This window comes from Xenopus laevis, chromosome 7S (assembly GCF_017654675.1).
Source record: "Xenopus laevis strain J_2021 chromosome 7S, Xenopus_laevis_v10.1, whole genome shotgun sequence".
Classification (NCBI taxonomy): domain Eukaryota; kingdom Metazoa; phylum Chordata; class Amphibia; order Anura; family Pipidae; genus Xenopus; species Xenopus laevis.
Genome location: NC_054384.1, coordinates 55,874,862 through 55,893,462, shown reverse-complemented (window position 1 = coordinate 55,893,462; position 18,601 = coordinate 55,874,862). Strand labels below are relative to the sequence as shown.

General features: G+C 37.4%; 2 protein-coding genes across 4 annotated transcripts in view; one reads left to right on the top strand and one right to left on the bottom strand.

Annotated features, from left to right (window-relative positions):
- The window catches only part of LOC108697224 (opioid-binding protein/cell adhesion molecule homolog), a 591,521-nt gene that overhangs the window by 491,501 nt on the left and 81,419 nt on the right, over positions 1–18,601 (bottom strand). The gene's annotated exons all lie outside the window — the stretch shown is intronic.
- On the top strand, positions 2,323–5,307 carry LOC108715921. Its single transcript, XM_041571288.1, has one exon. It carries the CDS (start codon positions 2,603–2,605, stop codon positions 3,758–3,760), a length of 1,158 nt encoding a protein of 385 aa, XP_041427222.1. The 5' UTR covers positions 2,323–2,602; the 3' UTR covers positions 3,761–5,307.

Here is an 18,601-nt window from a genome sequence, read left to right as displayed (position 1 = left end):
TAACATTTATCTTCATTAAGAATATTAATCTTCATAAAATTTCTACAGCTAACCCAATAACGGACATCTAAACACTACTATATAATGGCATTAAAGCTATACCACTGAAACAAACAGGTTAACAGTCATCAGATTAATGTCAGCAATACAATGAATAGCCTCTCTAGGGAGCCATCAGGAGAGCAGTTACTCTATGATCATTCAGAAATCGTTTGCACATGAATATCTTTAAGTGGTAACAAAAAATAAAATAACATATTTTTTAAATTATACTCTTTCCTTTATAAGGCTACATAATGTTGATTTTAAAACATATTTTTATATAACAACCAGGCAAACACAGAAGTATATATAGATATTCTCAGTATTTTCATATACAAAGAAATGTACCCGGCATTCCTATCATTACATGCCTAGTGCTGACACAAGGATTGCTATTTGTAACGAAAAAAGCCCATTTGTCTCTTTCCTCTTAATCTCAAAGCAACCTTGATGAAAGCATATTCTCTTTGCTCACAGAGCACTGCAATTCCCTATTCTTTACACTGAATCCAAAAGCGTGGCAAAAATGGTATAAAAGCACTTTCCTGGTTTTCTAAAAAAAACATGTGATGCTATAAGAGAGGCCTAGCGTGCATTCACATTTACAGACAAAACATTGTTTGCTTTTAGAAGTTTCCCAGTGGTGCTTTCTAATTGCATATATTTTTTTCATCAGCTTCTGTAAATGGTTTATACTATTTTTAAAGGCTTTCAAAAGCAGCATCTAACCATTTACATATGATTTTGATACAAATCGTTCTTAAATAAAATGTGGGCATTTGAAAGTAGAATATGACAAATAACATGGTGGCATGATATTTATGATTTTATTGATTGTCCAATATTTGTACTGGTATAGAATCAATTATCCAGAAACTGATTACATTTTCCCAGTTCAATGGACAATGCCATGTACCACATGTCAATTAAGCTAGTATAAATCCATAAATTTGGTATTTGATATATGTTTAAATTGCAGGTTGCTAGGAGGTTACTTCTTGCTTTCACTTGCTTTATACTAGTAATTTACCAATTCTAGTAATACAACTAATGATGCATGGTTCACACATGAAGAAATTCAAAAGAGACTAGAAAATGTTAAGATTAACAAAGGTCCGGGGCCAGATGGTATTCATCCCAGGGTAATTAGCAACCTTACCTCTTTTCTTAATTTTTCAGGATTCATTGAGATCTGGCATAGTGCCGAGAGACTGGTAAATTGCTAATGTGGTGCCTCTATTTAAAAAAGGATCCCGTTCTCAGCCTCAAAACTATAGGCCAGTTAGTCTGACGTCAGTGGTAGGAAAGCTTTTCGGAGGGTTAATAAAGGATAAGATACTGGGCTTCATAGCAAATCATAATACTATGAGTTTGTGCCAGCATGGTTTTATGCATAATAGATCTTGCCAGACTAACTTAATTTCTTTTTATGAGAAAGTAAGTAGAGACCTCGATTCTGGGATGGCAGTGGATGTGATTTACTTAGACTTTGCTAAAGCATTTTTACAGTGCCACACAAAAGGTTACTGGTTAAATTAAGGAATGTTGGCCTGGAACATAGTATTTGTACCTGGATAAAGAACTGGCTAAAAGATAGACTACAAAGAGTGGTGGTAAATGGCACATTTTCTAATTGGACCAGTGTTGTTAGTGGAGTACCGCAGGGCTCTGTACTAGGTCCCTTGCTTTTCGACTTGTTTATTAATGACCTGGAGGTGGGCATTGAAAGCACTGTTTCTATTTTTGCAGATGATACTAAATTGTGCAGATCTATAGGTTCCATTGTAAGAAATTGCCATCTTGATTTGTTATTTAATATGAAAGCGGTTGTTCAGGGAACTTACATGAAGCCCTGATTATCATAACAAAGGTTTTCCTGTGACTACTAAGGTCTATGTCTGCTGTGGGGACCATAAAACTGATTTTGTATGCGAGAAAACTTGCTCAACAGGATGTAGGCAAGTTGGGGGTTTATCACAGCATCTTGGCAGTTGGGAAGGTTTCTATGGGGGCAGGTGAGAACCCAGGATAAAAGAACACGAGCAGACATGTGAAGGGGTGGGCAGGAGAGAGGGAGCTGGGCAGCTGAGAGGAGGCAGCTAGAGAGCTGGAGAAGCCATAGGAGCCTGGGACAAGACATGTGAGGAATGAAGACCAGAGGGGAAGGCAGAGATGAAGCCGAACTCTATTCCCCTGCCTTTTTGGTAACAACTATGTAGACTTGTGTAATGTGTAACTGTAAATATTGTAATTTTTGTTTAGTCTAAGTGTAATCATTTATGTAGAACAATCAATTGATTTATTTTACAATACATCACTTTACTATACGCTCATTGGTGTGGATTCATTGTCTGCTTGCTCAAAAGAACCAGAAACCCTAGTAAGTGGGTTGAGGTATATTGATATTATTATTAATGATATAATATACATAGAAACTTACAAATGGCGATCCAGTGTAGGAGTTCAATGCATGGCATTTAATCCATATTTATGAGTGTGTAATATTGTGTAGTAAATTAATTGATTGTTTTGTGTTGTTTTAATTGTTGTTAAAATAATCATGGAGGTTTTAGCTAAAAAGATGGCCATGGTCAAATGCTCAGGACAGATTGTTAAATGTATGCAAGGATCTCCAGATCCATGGGCTAAGGCTCAAGATTATGTTGCCAGGGCAATTCATGACAAATCTCTGTCTAAATCAAAGGGTAAAGGTGCACTGGTTTATGCTGCCTGTTGCATAGCAGAACAGTATAAAATGTTATATGTGCAAAAAGGGAATCTTGAAGAAAAGGTTCATTGTTTAAATGTTTTAGTAGATTCTCTAAAATTTTCTGTAGAAAATGCTGCTGCTATTAATGTTAGCAACCAGCAAACAACTGCAGAGTACAAGCAGGTTTGCATAGAGAATGAGCAGCTCAAACAAAGGCTGAGAGATGCAGAAAGTTTGGTTGCAACCTTCAGAGAAGCAGGGGCTGATCATTCAAATTGCAAATCTGAGATTAAACAGTTAAAGGCTCAATTAGGAGCAAGAGATTGTTTAGTTTCTGCAGTTAAAGTAGAGAACACTGCTAAAAATGATAGAAATGTAACTGATGTGAAATGCATAAGAGACAGCAATATGAATTGTGAATTAGCAGTCAAAAGTAAAATGCTAAATGTGGATTGTTGTAGACAGGCCAAGCCTCCTATAGTGACATTAAAATGTACAGAAAATAGGACTGCGGGACAAAAGCAGGATGTTCCTAAAGTACAGGTTTACAAACCTATTCAACCCAGGAAGCAGCCTGGCAGTGAAAGGGTGTTTGCCATAAAGGCTACCCATCCTGAGAAACAAAGTGTGTACAGTACAGATAAAAAGTGTACACAAAAGAAAGTGTTTAGATGCTATGCGTGTTCCAGAGTTGGGCACATAGCAAGAAATTGTACCATGCAGTTTTACAACACGAACAATCATAAAAATGGGTACAATGCAAATGAAAGCTGGAAGTCCTCTAGGTGGGGATTCCAAAATAAAAGCAAGAGCTGGAATACATGGATTCCCTACCATGTTCTTAAAACTCAGAATGAAAGGCTGAGTAAAGAAAACTTTACACTGAAAAATGCATGGGGAAAGTTTAAAACTGAGATTGAAAGTCTCAAATCTGAGTTTTATACATTAAAGAGATCAAATGTCAGTCAAACCACAAGTTTAGTGGGAGGTAATTGTTCCCAACATTAAAATCAGTGCTAATGTTTTCTATGAGATTGTTTTCCAGGTAACAGGATGGCAGATCACAAAAAGAAGAATTTCCAAACAATTCCCTTCCCCCTTTTATCTCATGAAAAAAAAAAAAGAGTTATAGAGGACCTTATCTATTTGGTTTTATTTTTACTTTTTGTACTTAAGGAAAAGCCTCTAAATTGATATGGTACAGTCAGGTTGAACAAATTCTAAAATATTTTTTTATTTTTAATAGTTAGAATTGCCTGCACTGTGGAGTTTTGAAATAGTTGCTGTGTTAGTTGTAGAAGGGTAAAAAGCACTGAGGCATATTTTGAATTTTTATTTTTGGTGTATTTTTGCCTGAGTGACATTTTTGTTTTACTCTTGTTTCAGCAGCAACAGGTTAGAACATTTTTACATAGACTGCATGCTGCTTGATAACATCAGTATGTGTTTCCCAATCAAAGCAGTATTCACTCTATATTTTCTTTTGAATTTTTTTCCAAATTTTGTCTGTCGTTGTTTGTATTTGTAGTTTATAATTATTTGCAGTTCTCAAGGTGGGGTGTTTAAAAAAAAAAAACCACTCCAATATACAGTCTACATGTTAAAAGTTACCAGAACCTTCTGTTCTCAGCAAATGTACAAGTGTCTTACATTGATATGCATGGGGTTATTTACATAACAGATCTGCGAGAGACAGCAGTTTACTTCTTGTTTTGTTCTTTTGTTGTTAAATAACTCTTGTGTGGGGTCTGTCCCAAATGATCTCTCTTCTGATAATAATGCTAATTTCTGTTTTGTTGGGTTGTGATAATCAGGCATGAAACTGATATGGAAATACTGAGACAAAGGCGAGAAACATCTCACTAGTGATTTGCCCAAGATAGTGCTGCACACTTTAGTGTAGTGTATCTTCTGAATTTCCTGAGGCCAGTATTGGTATTACATTCACACCTATTGCTGAATTGAGGTGCTCTTTCCAGCTATGCTGATTAATAAAATGTGCCACAGACATTTACACCCTACCCTAAAATAATAAAATGTTTTCCCTGTGTGGTCTCTTTAATATGAAAACTGTGGTAAGCAGGAATGTGTTGGGTGTTGCAAACACCAAAGTGCAAAGACCCTGGTTTGTTAAAAGTAGAGGCCTAAAATGGGATCCAGCCCAGACCTGGGTGGAGCAGGGTCAGGTGATAAGTGGGGCACAGACAAAGCAGCGCAATAAGCTGGATATTAAACCTCTAAAAGTTGGGGTGTGGGCTCATAACTGGCTGAAGGGTTATAGATTATGAATATGAACAACTGTGAGTGTTTATGTAATTAGGTTAAAATTCATCTCACAGTACCCCAAATTTAAAATATTTGTGAGTGTTACATCATTTAGGTCTCAATAATCCTATCACTTTCAGTTCCAATACATACAGTAACAGTGCATTAATGGGTGTCCCTGCATTGGCAATGTTATGCTTTTTGTTAATTTAGAGGGCTCTTTCCTTGTGAAGTCCTTCGCCCTCTAGGTGGGGATTTGTAAGAAATTGCCATCTTGATTTGTTATTTAATATGAAAGCGGTTGTTCAGGGAACTTACATGAAGCCCTGATTATCATAACAAAGGTTTTCCTGTGACTACTAAGGTCTATGTCTGCTGTGGGGACCATAAAACTGATTTTGTATGCGAGAAAACTTGCTCAACAGGATGTAGGCAAGTTGGGGGTTTATCACAGCATCTTGGCAGTTGGGAAGGTTGGGAAGGTTTCTATGGGGGCAGGTGAGAACCCAGGATAAAAGAACACGAGCTGGGCAGCTGGGCAGCTGAGAGGAGGCAGCTAGAGAGCTGGAGAAGCCAGAGGAGCCTGGGACAAGACATGTGAGGAATGAAGACCAGAGGGGAAGGCAGAGATGAAGCCGAACTCTATTCCCCTGCCTTTTTGGTAACAACTATGTAGACTTGTGTAATGTGTAACTGTAAATATTGTAATTTTTGTTTAGTCTAAGTGTAATCATTTATGTAGAACAATCAATTGATTTATTTTACAATACATCACTTTACTATACGCTCATTGGTGTGGATTCATTGTCTGCTTGCTCAAAAGAACCAGAAACCCTAGTAAGTGGGTTGAGGTATATTGATATTATTATTAATGATATAATATACATAGAAACTTACACCATGCAGGATGCTGCCACTTTGCAGAGTGATTTGTCTAAATTGGAAAACTGGGCAGCAAACTGGAAAATGAGGTTCAATGTTGATAAATGCAAGGTTATGCACTTTGGCAAAAATAATATAAATGCAAGTTATACACTAAATGGCAGTGTGTTGGGAGTTTCCTTAAATGAGAAGGATCTAGGGGTCTTAGTAGATAACACGTTGTCTAATTCTGGGCAGTGTCATTCTGTGGCTACTAAAGCAAATAAAGTTCTGTCTTGCATAAAAAAAGGGCATTAACGCAAGTGATGAAAACATAATTATGCCTCTGGAGAGAGTGCAGAGACGTGCAACTAAATTGGTTAGAGGGATGGAAGACAAATTATGAGGATAGACTGTCAAGGTTGGGGTTGTTTTCTCTGGAAAAAAGGTGCTTGCGATGGGACATGATTACACTTTACAAGTACATTAGAGGACATTATAAACAAATAGCAGGGGACCTTTTTACCCATAAAGTGGATCACCATACCAGAGGCCACCCCTTTAGACTAGAAGAAAAGAATTTTCATTTGAAGCAACGTAGGGGGTTCTTCACAGTCAGGACAGTGAGGTTGTAGAATGCACTGCCGGGTGATGTTGTGATGGCTGATTCAGTTAATGCCTTTAAGAATGGCTTGGATGATTTTTTGGACAGACATATACTAAGCTCTATAGTTAGTATAGGTATGGGTATATAGAATTTAATTACAAGTAGGGAGGGGTGTGTGTATGGATGCTGGGTTTTCATTTGGAGGGGTTGAACTTGATGGACTTTGTCTTTTTTTAACCCAATTTAACTATGTAACTATGTAACTACTATACTATTGGAGTGGTGTTTAATAGGGATGTAGCGAACTGCCGTTTATGTGTTCGCGAACGCCGTTCGCGAACACCGGCAAAAAATGCGAACAGTTCGCGAACTGTTTGCGAACTTCGAACATCCGAAAATCGTTCGATTCGAATGATCGAAGGATTTTAATCGTTCGATCGAAGGATTTTCGTTCGAATCGAACGATCGAAGTCATTCGATCGAATGATTTCATTCAATCCAATGGCTTCGATCATTCGATTCGAACGAAAATCCTTCGATTTTAGCGATCGAAGGAATCGAATGGTCGAATGGTCGAACGATTTTTGACGCGAACGCCTATTGGCGAACGTCGCGCGACGTTCGCGAACATTCGGCGGACGCGAACAGTCGAAGTTCGCGCGAACTAGTTCGCCGGCGAACAGTTCGCTACATCCCTAGTGTTTAACCTGATATTATTCTACTGCTAGTAGACATATAGCACTCCATACTTTTATTAAGGAGTATTACCATTGGAATGAATAGAAAGTGAGTGAGTTTTTCTGTGGTGAGCTCTAATTTCACAATTCTCTTCACTTAATTAACAAAATTGACTTATTCTATATTTTAATATGCATTCACAAAAGAGCATTTTGCCACTGAAAAGTCACAAAAAATGGCATGCCAAGCATGTGTTGTTCATCCAGTGGGGAGCACAGTCACTCATGGCAGTGCTGGTCACTGAGAAGCCTACATCAGCTCCATGACATGTATATTAGAGAGAGCGGTACAGATACAGAGTCTATGGGGCAAATTCACTAAAGTGCGAATCGCCTAACGCTAGCTCAAATTCGCCAGCGCGATGTCATTTCGTTACTTCGACAATTTACTAATGGGTGGTGGCGTAAATTCGATAGCGAAGGGTACCTACTCTAGCGCTACTTCGCACCCTTACGCTAGTCGAAATTGCACTACGATGAAGGGACGTAACTACGGTAATTCACTAACTTGCGCATTTTACTGAACGTTACCTCTTGCGCCAGACTTGCCCTCGCCACCTCAGACCAGGCGAAGTGCAATAGAGTAGAAAGGAATTGCTTCAAAAAAAGTTGAAATTTTTTCTAAGTCCCAAAAAACGCTGACGTCTTTTCCTTTTTTAAGGGTGATAGGCTGAAAAATATCGTACATTATTTTGGGGTACCCTCCTTCCCCCCTACATTTCCTAACATATGGCACCTAAACTATACAGTGGCCACATGTGTAGGGCAATATAACACCTCTATTTTATTTTATGAAGCTTTAGCAGGCTTGTGTAGTGTAATGTATTTGCTGCTACATATACGTCCATTGTACTTTAACTTGGTGCCGTATGCAAATTAGGCATCACTAGTGTAACTGCGCTTTCCTTGATGAATTAACACTAGCGCAACTTCGCTACCTTTCGCCTCCCTGAGCACAACTTCATATTTTGGTGAATTAGCGGCGCCCTGGCGAAGTGCGGCGAAGTGTGGTGAAGCCTGCGCTAGCACAGCTCCGCAGGTTAGTGAATTTGCCCCTATAGCTTTACCTGAAGTTAAAGGGAGACATTATAGCAAAAGGAGTATTGACGTTATTTAACTTTCTTCATGATATAGTTTTAATCTTTGTAATTATATGCACCCTCGAATTCATTAACATTTTTATGGCATTTATTACTTGAGCAGGCTTTGTTAATTAGATTTATCTCTTCGAATGTGCCAGAATTCTGGGGAGCTGGCAGGCAAAGTCTTAAAAAAAAAAAAAGTATAATTTTTGCAATTAAAAATGTAAATTTGCAAAACTGAATTTGATTGCAGCCTAAAAGGGGAAATGTATATCATTAGATCTACATCAAAAATCAGACAACCTTACCTCTATGGCACTGTTTCCCAGAATGTGGGAGGCTTTCCAGGAATTCCATAGCGTGTGGGCTAGCTTTGTAGGCATTTGGTCAGTTTTTCTTTCATAGATAAAAGGGTAATTGTGGTGAGATTTGGAGTGACCACTTATTTTCTATAATAGATAGTCTTGGGACTATGGTTATCTGGCTGATACAACAATGTTTCCCATATATCTGTAATATTCCTATGAGCAAAGGTAGTCTAGAACAATGTGGGACCAAAACATTCCAAAATCTGCTTCTCTAGGACAATGCCTCATTCCTAAATACAGGTGTATAAACCATTTTCTGCCTCACTGTTTATGCTGAAGCGAATTATGTGGAATGCACACCATGTGAATCATGTCAAGAAAAAAAACTGTACTCCCTCTGTGTTGATCTGCTTTAATGAGGCCTCATAAGTTTGTAGATGAAGTGACTAGTGATGGGCTAATTTATTCGGCATGTGTCAAATTTCTCGCCTGTTTCACGAATTTCGCAGTAAATTCGCAAATTTCAGGGCAAATCGAAACTTGACAAATTTGCCCATCACTAGGAGTGACAAACTTTTGGCTCTTTGTAAAAAAATTTATCAAAATTTGATGTATTTCTTGCCAATCATTCATATCAAGAACCATAAACAAGGGGTAATGCCATATATTGTATATGGCAGACTAATTAAAGTGTAATAACTTTCTATATTAATGTTGATAATGCATTCTTATGGAGAATGCAAACCCTTCAATAAGAAGAGCAAGTCAGACAATAATCAAATACATCAATTGTCCCATTACATTGGATTCCCTCCAGGCCATTAGCAACAACAAGTAAATGACTACTAACATGGCCACTATCATCAACTTAAACTGTTTTCTTATTTTCTTTTCTCTCATTCTCTGCCATCAGTTCAGTGTCCTGGAGACATTTCAGGTGAGGAAGAATACAGATCTACAGATGAGCAAGCCATGTTTTTCTGATGTTTACAGCATGCAGAGTAAGAAATAAAAGGCTAGAGACTAGAGATTTCCATGAGAATTTCCATTAATATTAATACATAATGACAAGTGACCTCATTAATAATATTTCACCCTGTGTGTTACACACAGCAAAAAGTATTTCCCATACATCCAAGATAAATGTCCACAAAGTACTGTCCAAAAATTACCACAAAACTAAGCTTAGCGCACTATGCAGAAACTACAACTTCAGACTCTTATCTATGCTCAAAAGCAACAGGTGCACAAAAACACAAAATAAGCCCTGTACAGCTAGGTCAAAAGCAGTGCTTGGGTCCCTTTTGCCTCTGCATTCTTTGCTTTGCACCTTCAAAATATTATTAAAACTGGTACTAGGCCCTTGAAATGCACCAACATTATGGGGCTTATTTATTAAGTTGTGTAAAATGAAATTCACCAGAAAAACAAGTGTAAAAAGCTATGTAAAATAATGGTTAAGTTATCAAGGTTTGTGATATTTTATGCCATGCAAACACCAGATTTCCCACAGTTGTTTTTAGACCTTTGTAAGTAAGCTCTGGTGGAAGTTGCTCAAAGAAAAAGTGCATACATTTTTTTTGGCGATGTGTAGTGAATTATTCTGCTACCACAAAATAAGCCCCTAAATGTGTTCTCTAGGATACATTAATAAGATGATTTAATATTAGCTGTTGTTTTTTTGTAGATAGTAATAATGATAATACATATTGCTTATTATATAATACATACAATGATAAAACAAAGGAACCTATTTCCAATAATTGTGTTAATAAGTATTGTCCATTTTTGGTATTAATATTCACTTTACATGGGAGATTGGAAGTGGTTATTTGAACATGTGTTTGATCTTTTATCCAGAAACATATTATTTAGAACGCTCCAAAATTTCAGGAAAGCCATCTCCCATAGAATCCATATTAAGCAAATAATTCTAACTTAAGTGATTTCTTTTTTTTTCTCTGTAGTAATACATTTTACATTTTACTTGATTGTACTAATCTACATGAATCCTTGGGGGAAAACGATCCCATTACGTTTATTGGGTTAAAATGTCCAATTATTTTCAGCAGATTTATAAATGTTCAGGCCTCCAGGCCTGAGCATTTTGGTTCCTACCAAATACATGTGATTTCCTACAGGTACACATGATTTCTACATCAGATATTGTGATCCAAATTAAGGAAAGATACTTTATCCAGAGAACCCCAGTTCCTAAGCATCCAGAATAATAGATCCTATAATTGGATCTACATAACATCTTATTGTATCTTTTGTTGGACTAACAAGTAACAGCAACTAATCTCCTTGTGTTATATTAACCTAATGATAAAAAGGTTCAACTTTTGCAGTGATGCATTCTCTTCGGCAGCCTGTCATGTTTACAAACCTTGGGATCTTAAATATTTGTATACCAGTAGGTACATACAAAGCTTGGCATATGTACCTTTCAGTAACAACACAGTAGATGAATTTATGAATAGTTCACTTAGTAAAAAAGCCTAGGGATATAATTTCACACCAATGATAAAGTGCCAGTGTCAAATTGGATTTCCGTTTGAGAAATGAATGATATAAACTTAATTTCCTTCTTTGTTAGAGAATGTTTTTGTTTTAGAATGTTGTTTAACTGCATTACAGTCTTGTATGTGGGATTTTTTTTCTGCATTTGTGGAGGAGTGTTTCTTTCAAGTTTCATCCCCACCATGCCCATGATAATGCAGTACTATTATCACCACATCAATGGAACTTATTATTACTGTGTTAGTAACACACTGAATCTGATTTGTTTTAATGTTGATTAATGCAATAAAATAACTTCTGAAATGTACTGCTGTAATTCCTATTTCTGTGCATGCTGGATACTCCCAATGAAATATTAATCAAAGTAATGATGAAGAAAACACTCTTCTCTGGAAAATAGAACAACATATGCACCATTATTGTGAAAATGGAAGTTAAGTATGTGTTGAAGATTATTTTAATGGTAAGCAATAAATGTGTTCATTTAAAGTTCTACAACAAGCAATTTAGGATTTAAAAATGTTGTTTTATAACTACAAGAAAAGAGCTGATTTCTCTGTTTTTGTGGAATTAGGAAGTATATCATATTGCCTAAAAATAGGAGAAGCAAAACCTGTATAACACTATGAAGGTTTTTTACTAAACTCTGAATGAGAAAAAATCATGATTTTTTTGGTATAAAATCGGGCTTTTAAAAAAATCACGATTTTTTTTGGAATTTATTATACCCCAAGGATAGGAAAAAGACAGAATAAGAAAATCTGGCATTTTAGACCTATCCAGGTTGCATATAAGGCAATGGGAAGTCCCAATGATTTTTTGATGTGCACTGTTTTGTGCATTACCCCGAAGATTTCAGAGTTTTTAGGAAAAAAGCATACAAAATCTGAGTTTTTGGGTGGAAAATCCGAAAAAATCATGATTTTCAGTTTTTTTCCTGCACACCACATTTTCGGGCAGAACTTGTTGAGATAAGTTTGGATTTTGATAAATAACCCCTAAATGTTAGCTTGAAGGTGAACCATCCCTTTAGGAGTTATGTATATATCTGGAATCAGGTAGAGTGCAAAACAAAATAGGTAAAGGGATTCATTAACAGTTAAAAGAAATAATGTAATGTTTATAGAAAGGCTGGAGGTTTGCAAAAGCAATATTGGAGGATAATGCCCTCTGCACATTAACACATATATGAGAGTCTGCCATTAGTTCTACCACTAAAATGGACAGCAGGTGGCGTTGGACCCACTGTCAGAATTTTGATGCTGCTATTAATGCATTGTATTATATTTAAAACAACTTTCAGTCTTAATGCAACGTGACAAAAATATTACAGTTGCTTGTGTAATTCAGAACTTACTAGGTGGGAATGATAAACTAGCAGGTGATTGAATCTGTGCAGATTCGAATATTAGATAATCTGCAATTAGCTTTGATCAGTCTACTACAGGCATAGGATTTGTTATCCAGAATGCTTTTCTGAATAATGGATCTTTCTGAAATTTGGACCAATAAAGTCTGCTAAAAACATTTTGCCACCAATATGGATTTGTGCAGCTTAGTAGCGATCAAGTACATGGTACTGTTTTATAATAAGAATAACACAGATTTGTTTGTACCTGTCAGTTTGTAACCTCTTACTCTCAAAATGCTTTAACCTGCATTTCTCCTCCTTTCACTCTCATGCTTCATAAAACATTTTTCACTACCTCCCCCATCAAATCCCAGTTCTATACAAATCTCAGCCTCTCTACTCTCCTCTCCTTCACTCTCCACACATGAAGTTTATAAAGTACTCTGTTTAGCTATTCCACAAAACTCGTCAACTCGTCTTTTTCATACAAATTAAGAACTTACAAATCCCGCTCTCACTTAGGGGCAAATTCACTAAAAGACGAAGCGCCTAACGCTAGCGTTAATTTGCCGATTCACTAACGGACGCTGGCGTAAATTCACTAGTGTTATTTCGCCTGGCAAAAACTCTGGCGTTTTTTCTTTTTTATGGGTGATAGGCTGAGAAAGATTGAAAAAAAAATTTGGGCTACCCTCCTTCCCCCCTACATTTCCGAACTCATGGCACCTTAACTATACAGTGGGCACATGTGTAGGGCAAAATAAAAATTTTATTTGGTGTTTTGAAGGTTTTCCAGGCTTGTGTAGTGATGCTACATATACCTCCATTGTAACTTCAATTTGGCGCCGTATGCAAATTAAGCATCGCTAGCGTAACTTTGCTTGGCGAATTAACACTAGCGCAACTTTGCAACCTTACACTTCCCCTGAGCGCAACTTCGGATTTTATTGAATTTGCGTAGCGCTGGCGAAAATACGCCTGGCGAAGAGCTGACACTGGGGAAACCACGTATCTTAGTGAATTTGCCCCTTAGTCTATCTTTCCTTTCTATTGCTGGCAGCTGGGGACATTTCCCCAAACCCTGGCCCTTACTCCATCCCAGTTATATCACGGCCACGAGCTCCTTCTCTTCGGTGCAAATTCAAACAGTACAGAACTCTTACTCCTATACCCAAAAACCCAGTTAATCTTTCCTGTGCTCTCTGGAATGCCAGATCTGTTTGCAACAAGCTCAACCCTATACACGACCATTTCATTGCAAATTCCTTTAACCTACTCGCACTGAAACCTGGCTTTCTTCTACCGACACTGCCTCACATGCTGTCCTGTCCTATGGGGGCCTACACTTTACTCATACTCCCAGACCTGGTAACAGACCTGGAGTTGGGGTAGGTTTGCTTCTCTCTCCCCGCGGTACTTTTAAAGTTCTTCCACCTGTTCCCTCCCTATCAGTCTCCTCATTTGAGGCTCACTGCATTAGGCTCTTTTCTCCTGCTTCACTCTGCATTGCTGTTATATATCAACCACCAGGACCAACTGCACAATTTCTGGACAACTTTGCTGCCTGGCTTCCTTACTTTCTTTCATCTAACATCCCATCCATCATATTAGGGGACTTTAATATACCCGTTAACAACATTAACAACTCTTCTGTCTCTAAACTTCTTTCACTAACCTCCTCCCTAGGCTTATCTTTGTGCTCAGACTCCCCCTCTCACTCCAATGGTAATACTCTGGATCTCATATTTACCAGATTCTGTTCAACCACCAATTTTACTAACTCACAATTTCCCCTCTCTGATCACAATATGCTCACATTTCAACTCTCACTAACTTCCTCCTCACCCCCTGCTATTCCCCAAACACATACTTACCGTGACTTGCAAGCTGTAGACGTGTCACATCTCTCTTCTTCCTTTGACTCACTTCACTCTAATATCTCAGCCATCTCATGTCCTGTGGCTACCTCTGTCTACTATAGTACTCTCACCACTGCCCTTAATGAGCTTGCTCCTACAAAAACTAAACATGCTATACCCAAACCACTTCAACCTTGGCATACTGCTCATACAAAAGCGATCCAAAGACACTCACGTGCACTTGAGCGTCGCTGGCGCAAATTCCATTCAGAATCAGACTTTTGGTGCTACAAGTCTGCCCTGTGCTCCTATAACACCAGCCTCTTCCAAGCCAAACAAACATACTTTACTTTACTCATCAACTCCCTTTCTAAAAAACCAGCACAACTTTTCTCCACCTTTAACACTCTCCTTTCCCCTTCTCCACCCCCTCCATGCACATCTGTCTCTGCTCAAGATATTGCTGAGCACTTCAAAAACAAATGTAACACCTATTTGGGCCATACGGGGTTAATTCACCAGCATGGGTTACACGTGACTCTAACACTTCAGGTTAGGGCCTTCGCTATATGGAAGATTAAAGGTGTGGTGAAGTGTAACTACAACACCCACAGGCTACTGTGCAATAACAAAGACTTGGGCGCCAGTAGGTACATTACACTTCCACCACCCTCCCTCCACACTCCCCAGTCTCTCCTGTGCTCCTTCAACCCTGTCACTGATGAGGAAGTCTCAAAGCTTTTGGCCTCTTCTCACCTTACCACCTGCCCGCTTGATCCAATTCCCTCAAAACTTCTCCGCAATACCAATCCTTGTCTAATCAAAGCCTTAACTCACCTATTTAATTTTTCACTCTCAACTGGACTGTTTCCCTCTCAACTAAACATGCTCTTGTCATCCCCATTCTGAAAAAAACCCTCTCTTGATCCCTCCAATCTTGACAACCTCCAACCTATCTCTCTGCTAACTTTCAACTCTAAACTACTTGAGCGCCTAGTCTACAACCGACTAACCTCATTCCTCCAATAACCTGCTGGACCCCCTACAGTCTGGTTTTAAGCCACAACATTCCATAAAATGTATGTATATAAATTTATGCATACGGAATACAAAACTTAGCTTTGCTCCACGCTATAGCATATTTACAAAAAATGTATAAAAATTATATAATAATACATTTTTAAAAAAATGACAGTTCACTGTGTAATATTGCTCGTTTGATTTCTATGTAAATTGTATTGTCTGCTGGCTTTAAGACCTGCTTATAAATAATTTTTGTTACAAAAAATATAGTTTTTTAAACCATTACAAATATTATGTAAAAAATTTAACATATACAGCACAAAAAATTACAAAATGCACAAATCAAACATAAAACTGCTTGTGCAGTGGAATGACTGTTTTGCCAATGCCAATGCAATGAAAGAGGCTTTCTGATCAGATTAAAGGGATACTGTCATGGGAAAACATTTTTTTTTTCCCAAACACATCAGTTAATAGTGCTGCTCCAGCAGAATTCTGCACTGAAATCCATTTTTCAATTGAGCAAAGAGGTTTTTTTTATATTCAATTTTGAAATCTGACATGGGGCTAAACATACCTGTATTGTCAGTTTCCCAGCTGCCCCAGTCATGTGACTTGTGCTCTAATAAACTTCAGTCATTCTGCTGGACTGCAAGTTGGAGTGATATCACCCTCTCCCCCCCACAGCAGCCTAACAACAGAACAATGGGAAGGTAACCAGATAGCAGCTCCCTAACACAAGATAACAGCTCCCTGGTAGATCTAAGACGAACACTCAGTAGTAAAAGCCAAGTCCCACTGAGACTGATTCAGTAACATTAAGTAGGAGAAATAACAGCCTGGCAGAAAGTAGTTCCATTCTAAAGTGCAGGCACAAGGAACATCACTGGGACCGCTGGGAAACTGACAATATGTCTAGCGCCATGTCAGATTTCAAAATTTAATATAAAATCAGTTTGCTCTTTTGAGAATTGGTTTTCAGTGCAGAAGTCTGCTCAGTAGCACAATTAACTGTGTTTTGAAAAAAAAAAACACATTTTCACAGTGTTTTCCCTGTTTTTGACAGTATCCCTTTAAATTTAATGACATAGCAGCTCTGGCATTTTGGTACCCATGAGTAAGTACCACAAGGAGGCAAAGAATGTGTAGGGTGTTGTTTCTACACATAAATAGTTGTAAAATTTCAAGCTTTCATCTATCCCAGAACAAGAACACACAGCTCCAAAAACAATACCAAAGAAATAAAACAGTTGCATTCCTTTTTCCTTAATAATTATTTCTGGTTTTGGAAAATGTGGCTTTCTGAAATTGACAAACAGACACATTCTACCACCACACTGTGGGCTCTGGTTCTCCTTGCTACCTCTTTACCATACACCTCCAATGAACTCTGCTCCCCAATATTACCTCCTATACTAACCATGTTTTACAAATGTTGGTTATCCTCTCCTTAAAATAACAGCACTGTCATCATTGTGATGAACATACTGTAGTCTGCAGAAAAAGAACCTAGCTGACAAAGATGTTTTATAAGGGGCAGTGGGCTAAAACACATAGCATTAAAACATATTTGCAGTTTAAATCTGCTGCTGCTTATTGTGCCCCTCTGCTTCATTTTCTATTTTTGAAAAGTTCATATGTTTAAAAGTTAAAAAAGTTTCCTCAAATGCCAAAATCCTCCTATTTGATTCAGTCCCTAGTCTCACATTAATCTATTTAAGATCATCCAGCTGGAATTGTGCAGCGTATGTCACACTATATACATCTGGGCTAACTTCCCTAACTTGGAACCTACATTATAAAATAATGATCATGGGTTTTTTTCAGTTGTATTATTGTGTTCCAAGACAGTTTCGCCCAAACTTCTGTCCATCTGTTCTGAAACATGTTTAAACTTATTGGGGTCCTGGAAACCATTAGTCTTTCTAATCAAATTCCTCTACCCTGAAACGCTCATGTTATGCAATTTTCTAGGTTTCAATATTTCATCAAAATCTACTGTTTAATGGACAACTATACCTGTATCTGATAAGAATAATTAAACACACTCTTGTTTAACACTTTCGTTAAAAAAAAGTTAACTGAAATTGTATCTATGACTTCACAAGATAGTGGAAAATGATAACACTAGTGTTTATTCACCACAAAGTTATGGAACAATTTAGTGGGTAAGTATCAAATAAGGATTAATAGTGATCAATGCTATGTTTTTCTTTGGAAAAGAAACTGTATAATGTTTATAAACTAGATTGCTCTTCCCTTATCTTCCTATAATCCTGTCTTCAAACATTGAACTGTTGACACTAAGCCTATGATTAGATATTTTTGTTTGGCTTCTTATTAAATTCAATGTATGTAATTAGCAGCTGATAACTTCTAAATAAACATGGGTGTCCTTATTGATCCTAAGGTGGTATGTGGGGGGGGGGGCAATATTTGGGAAGATATTTCAGGTTAGCCTGCTAGTCCAATGCTGCACAGGAAGATATTTTCAAGACATTTCAAACAAAGTGAAGGGTTGCTCTGTGAAAGCAGTAATTAGGTTGATACATGGAAAATGTTAAATGCCAAGGTAAATGTATGGAATTACATACATAGTGATTATAAACAGTTCTCTGCTTATAACAGAAGAATCCAATTATTTTGGACTCTTAGTGGTTTTAACACATATGGAAAAATAACCAGAGATCTCAGAGACGTATAGTAAAGTGCAATATGTTGTGTATAAAACAGTGGTAACAAACTATCAATGTCTAGACCTAGTCCTTTATTAAGGTTCAAAACGTGTAATGTGTTACCTCTGCTTTAAGGGGGCTTTTCACCTTCAAATACTTTTTTTTCAGTTCAGTTGTTTTTTAAATTTTTCAGAACTGAAGTTTAAAGTTTAGCATGATTATGAAGATTTTCATTCATCCAGGTCATGGTATATCTAGTACAGGTATGAGACCTGTTATCTGGAAACCTGTTATCCAGAAAGCTCCAAATTACAGAATGGCTGTCTCCCATAGACTCCATTTTATCCAAATAATCCAATTTTATTTTAAAAATGATGTCCTTTTTCTCTGTAATAATAAACAGTAGCTTGTACTAGATCCCAACTAAGATATAATTAAACATTTTGGAAGCAAAAACAGCCTATTTGGTTTATTTAATGTTTACATGATTTTCTAGAAGACCATTATCCGGAAAACCCCAGGTCCTGAGCATTCTGGATAACGGGTCACATACCTGTA

Bases quoted from the DNA above. Each gene is read 5' to 3' on its own strand.
- LOC108715921 (XM_041571288.1), top strand. From the start codon at position 2,603: ATGGAGGTTTTAGCTAAAAAGATGGCCATGGTCAAATGCTCAGGACAG.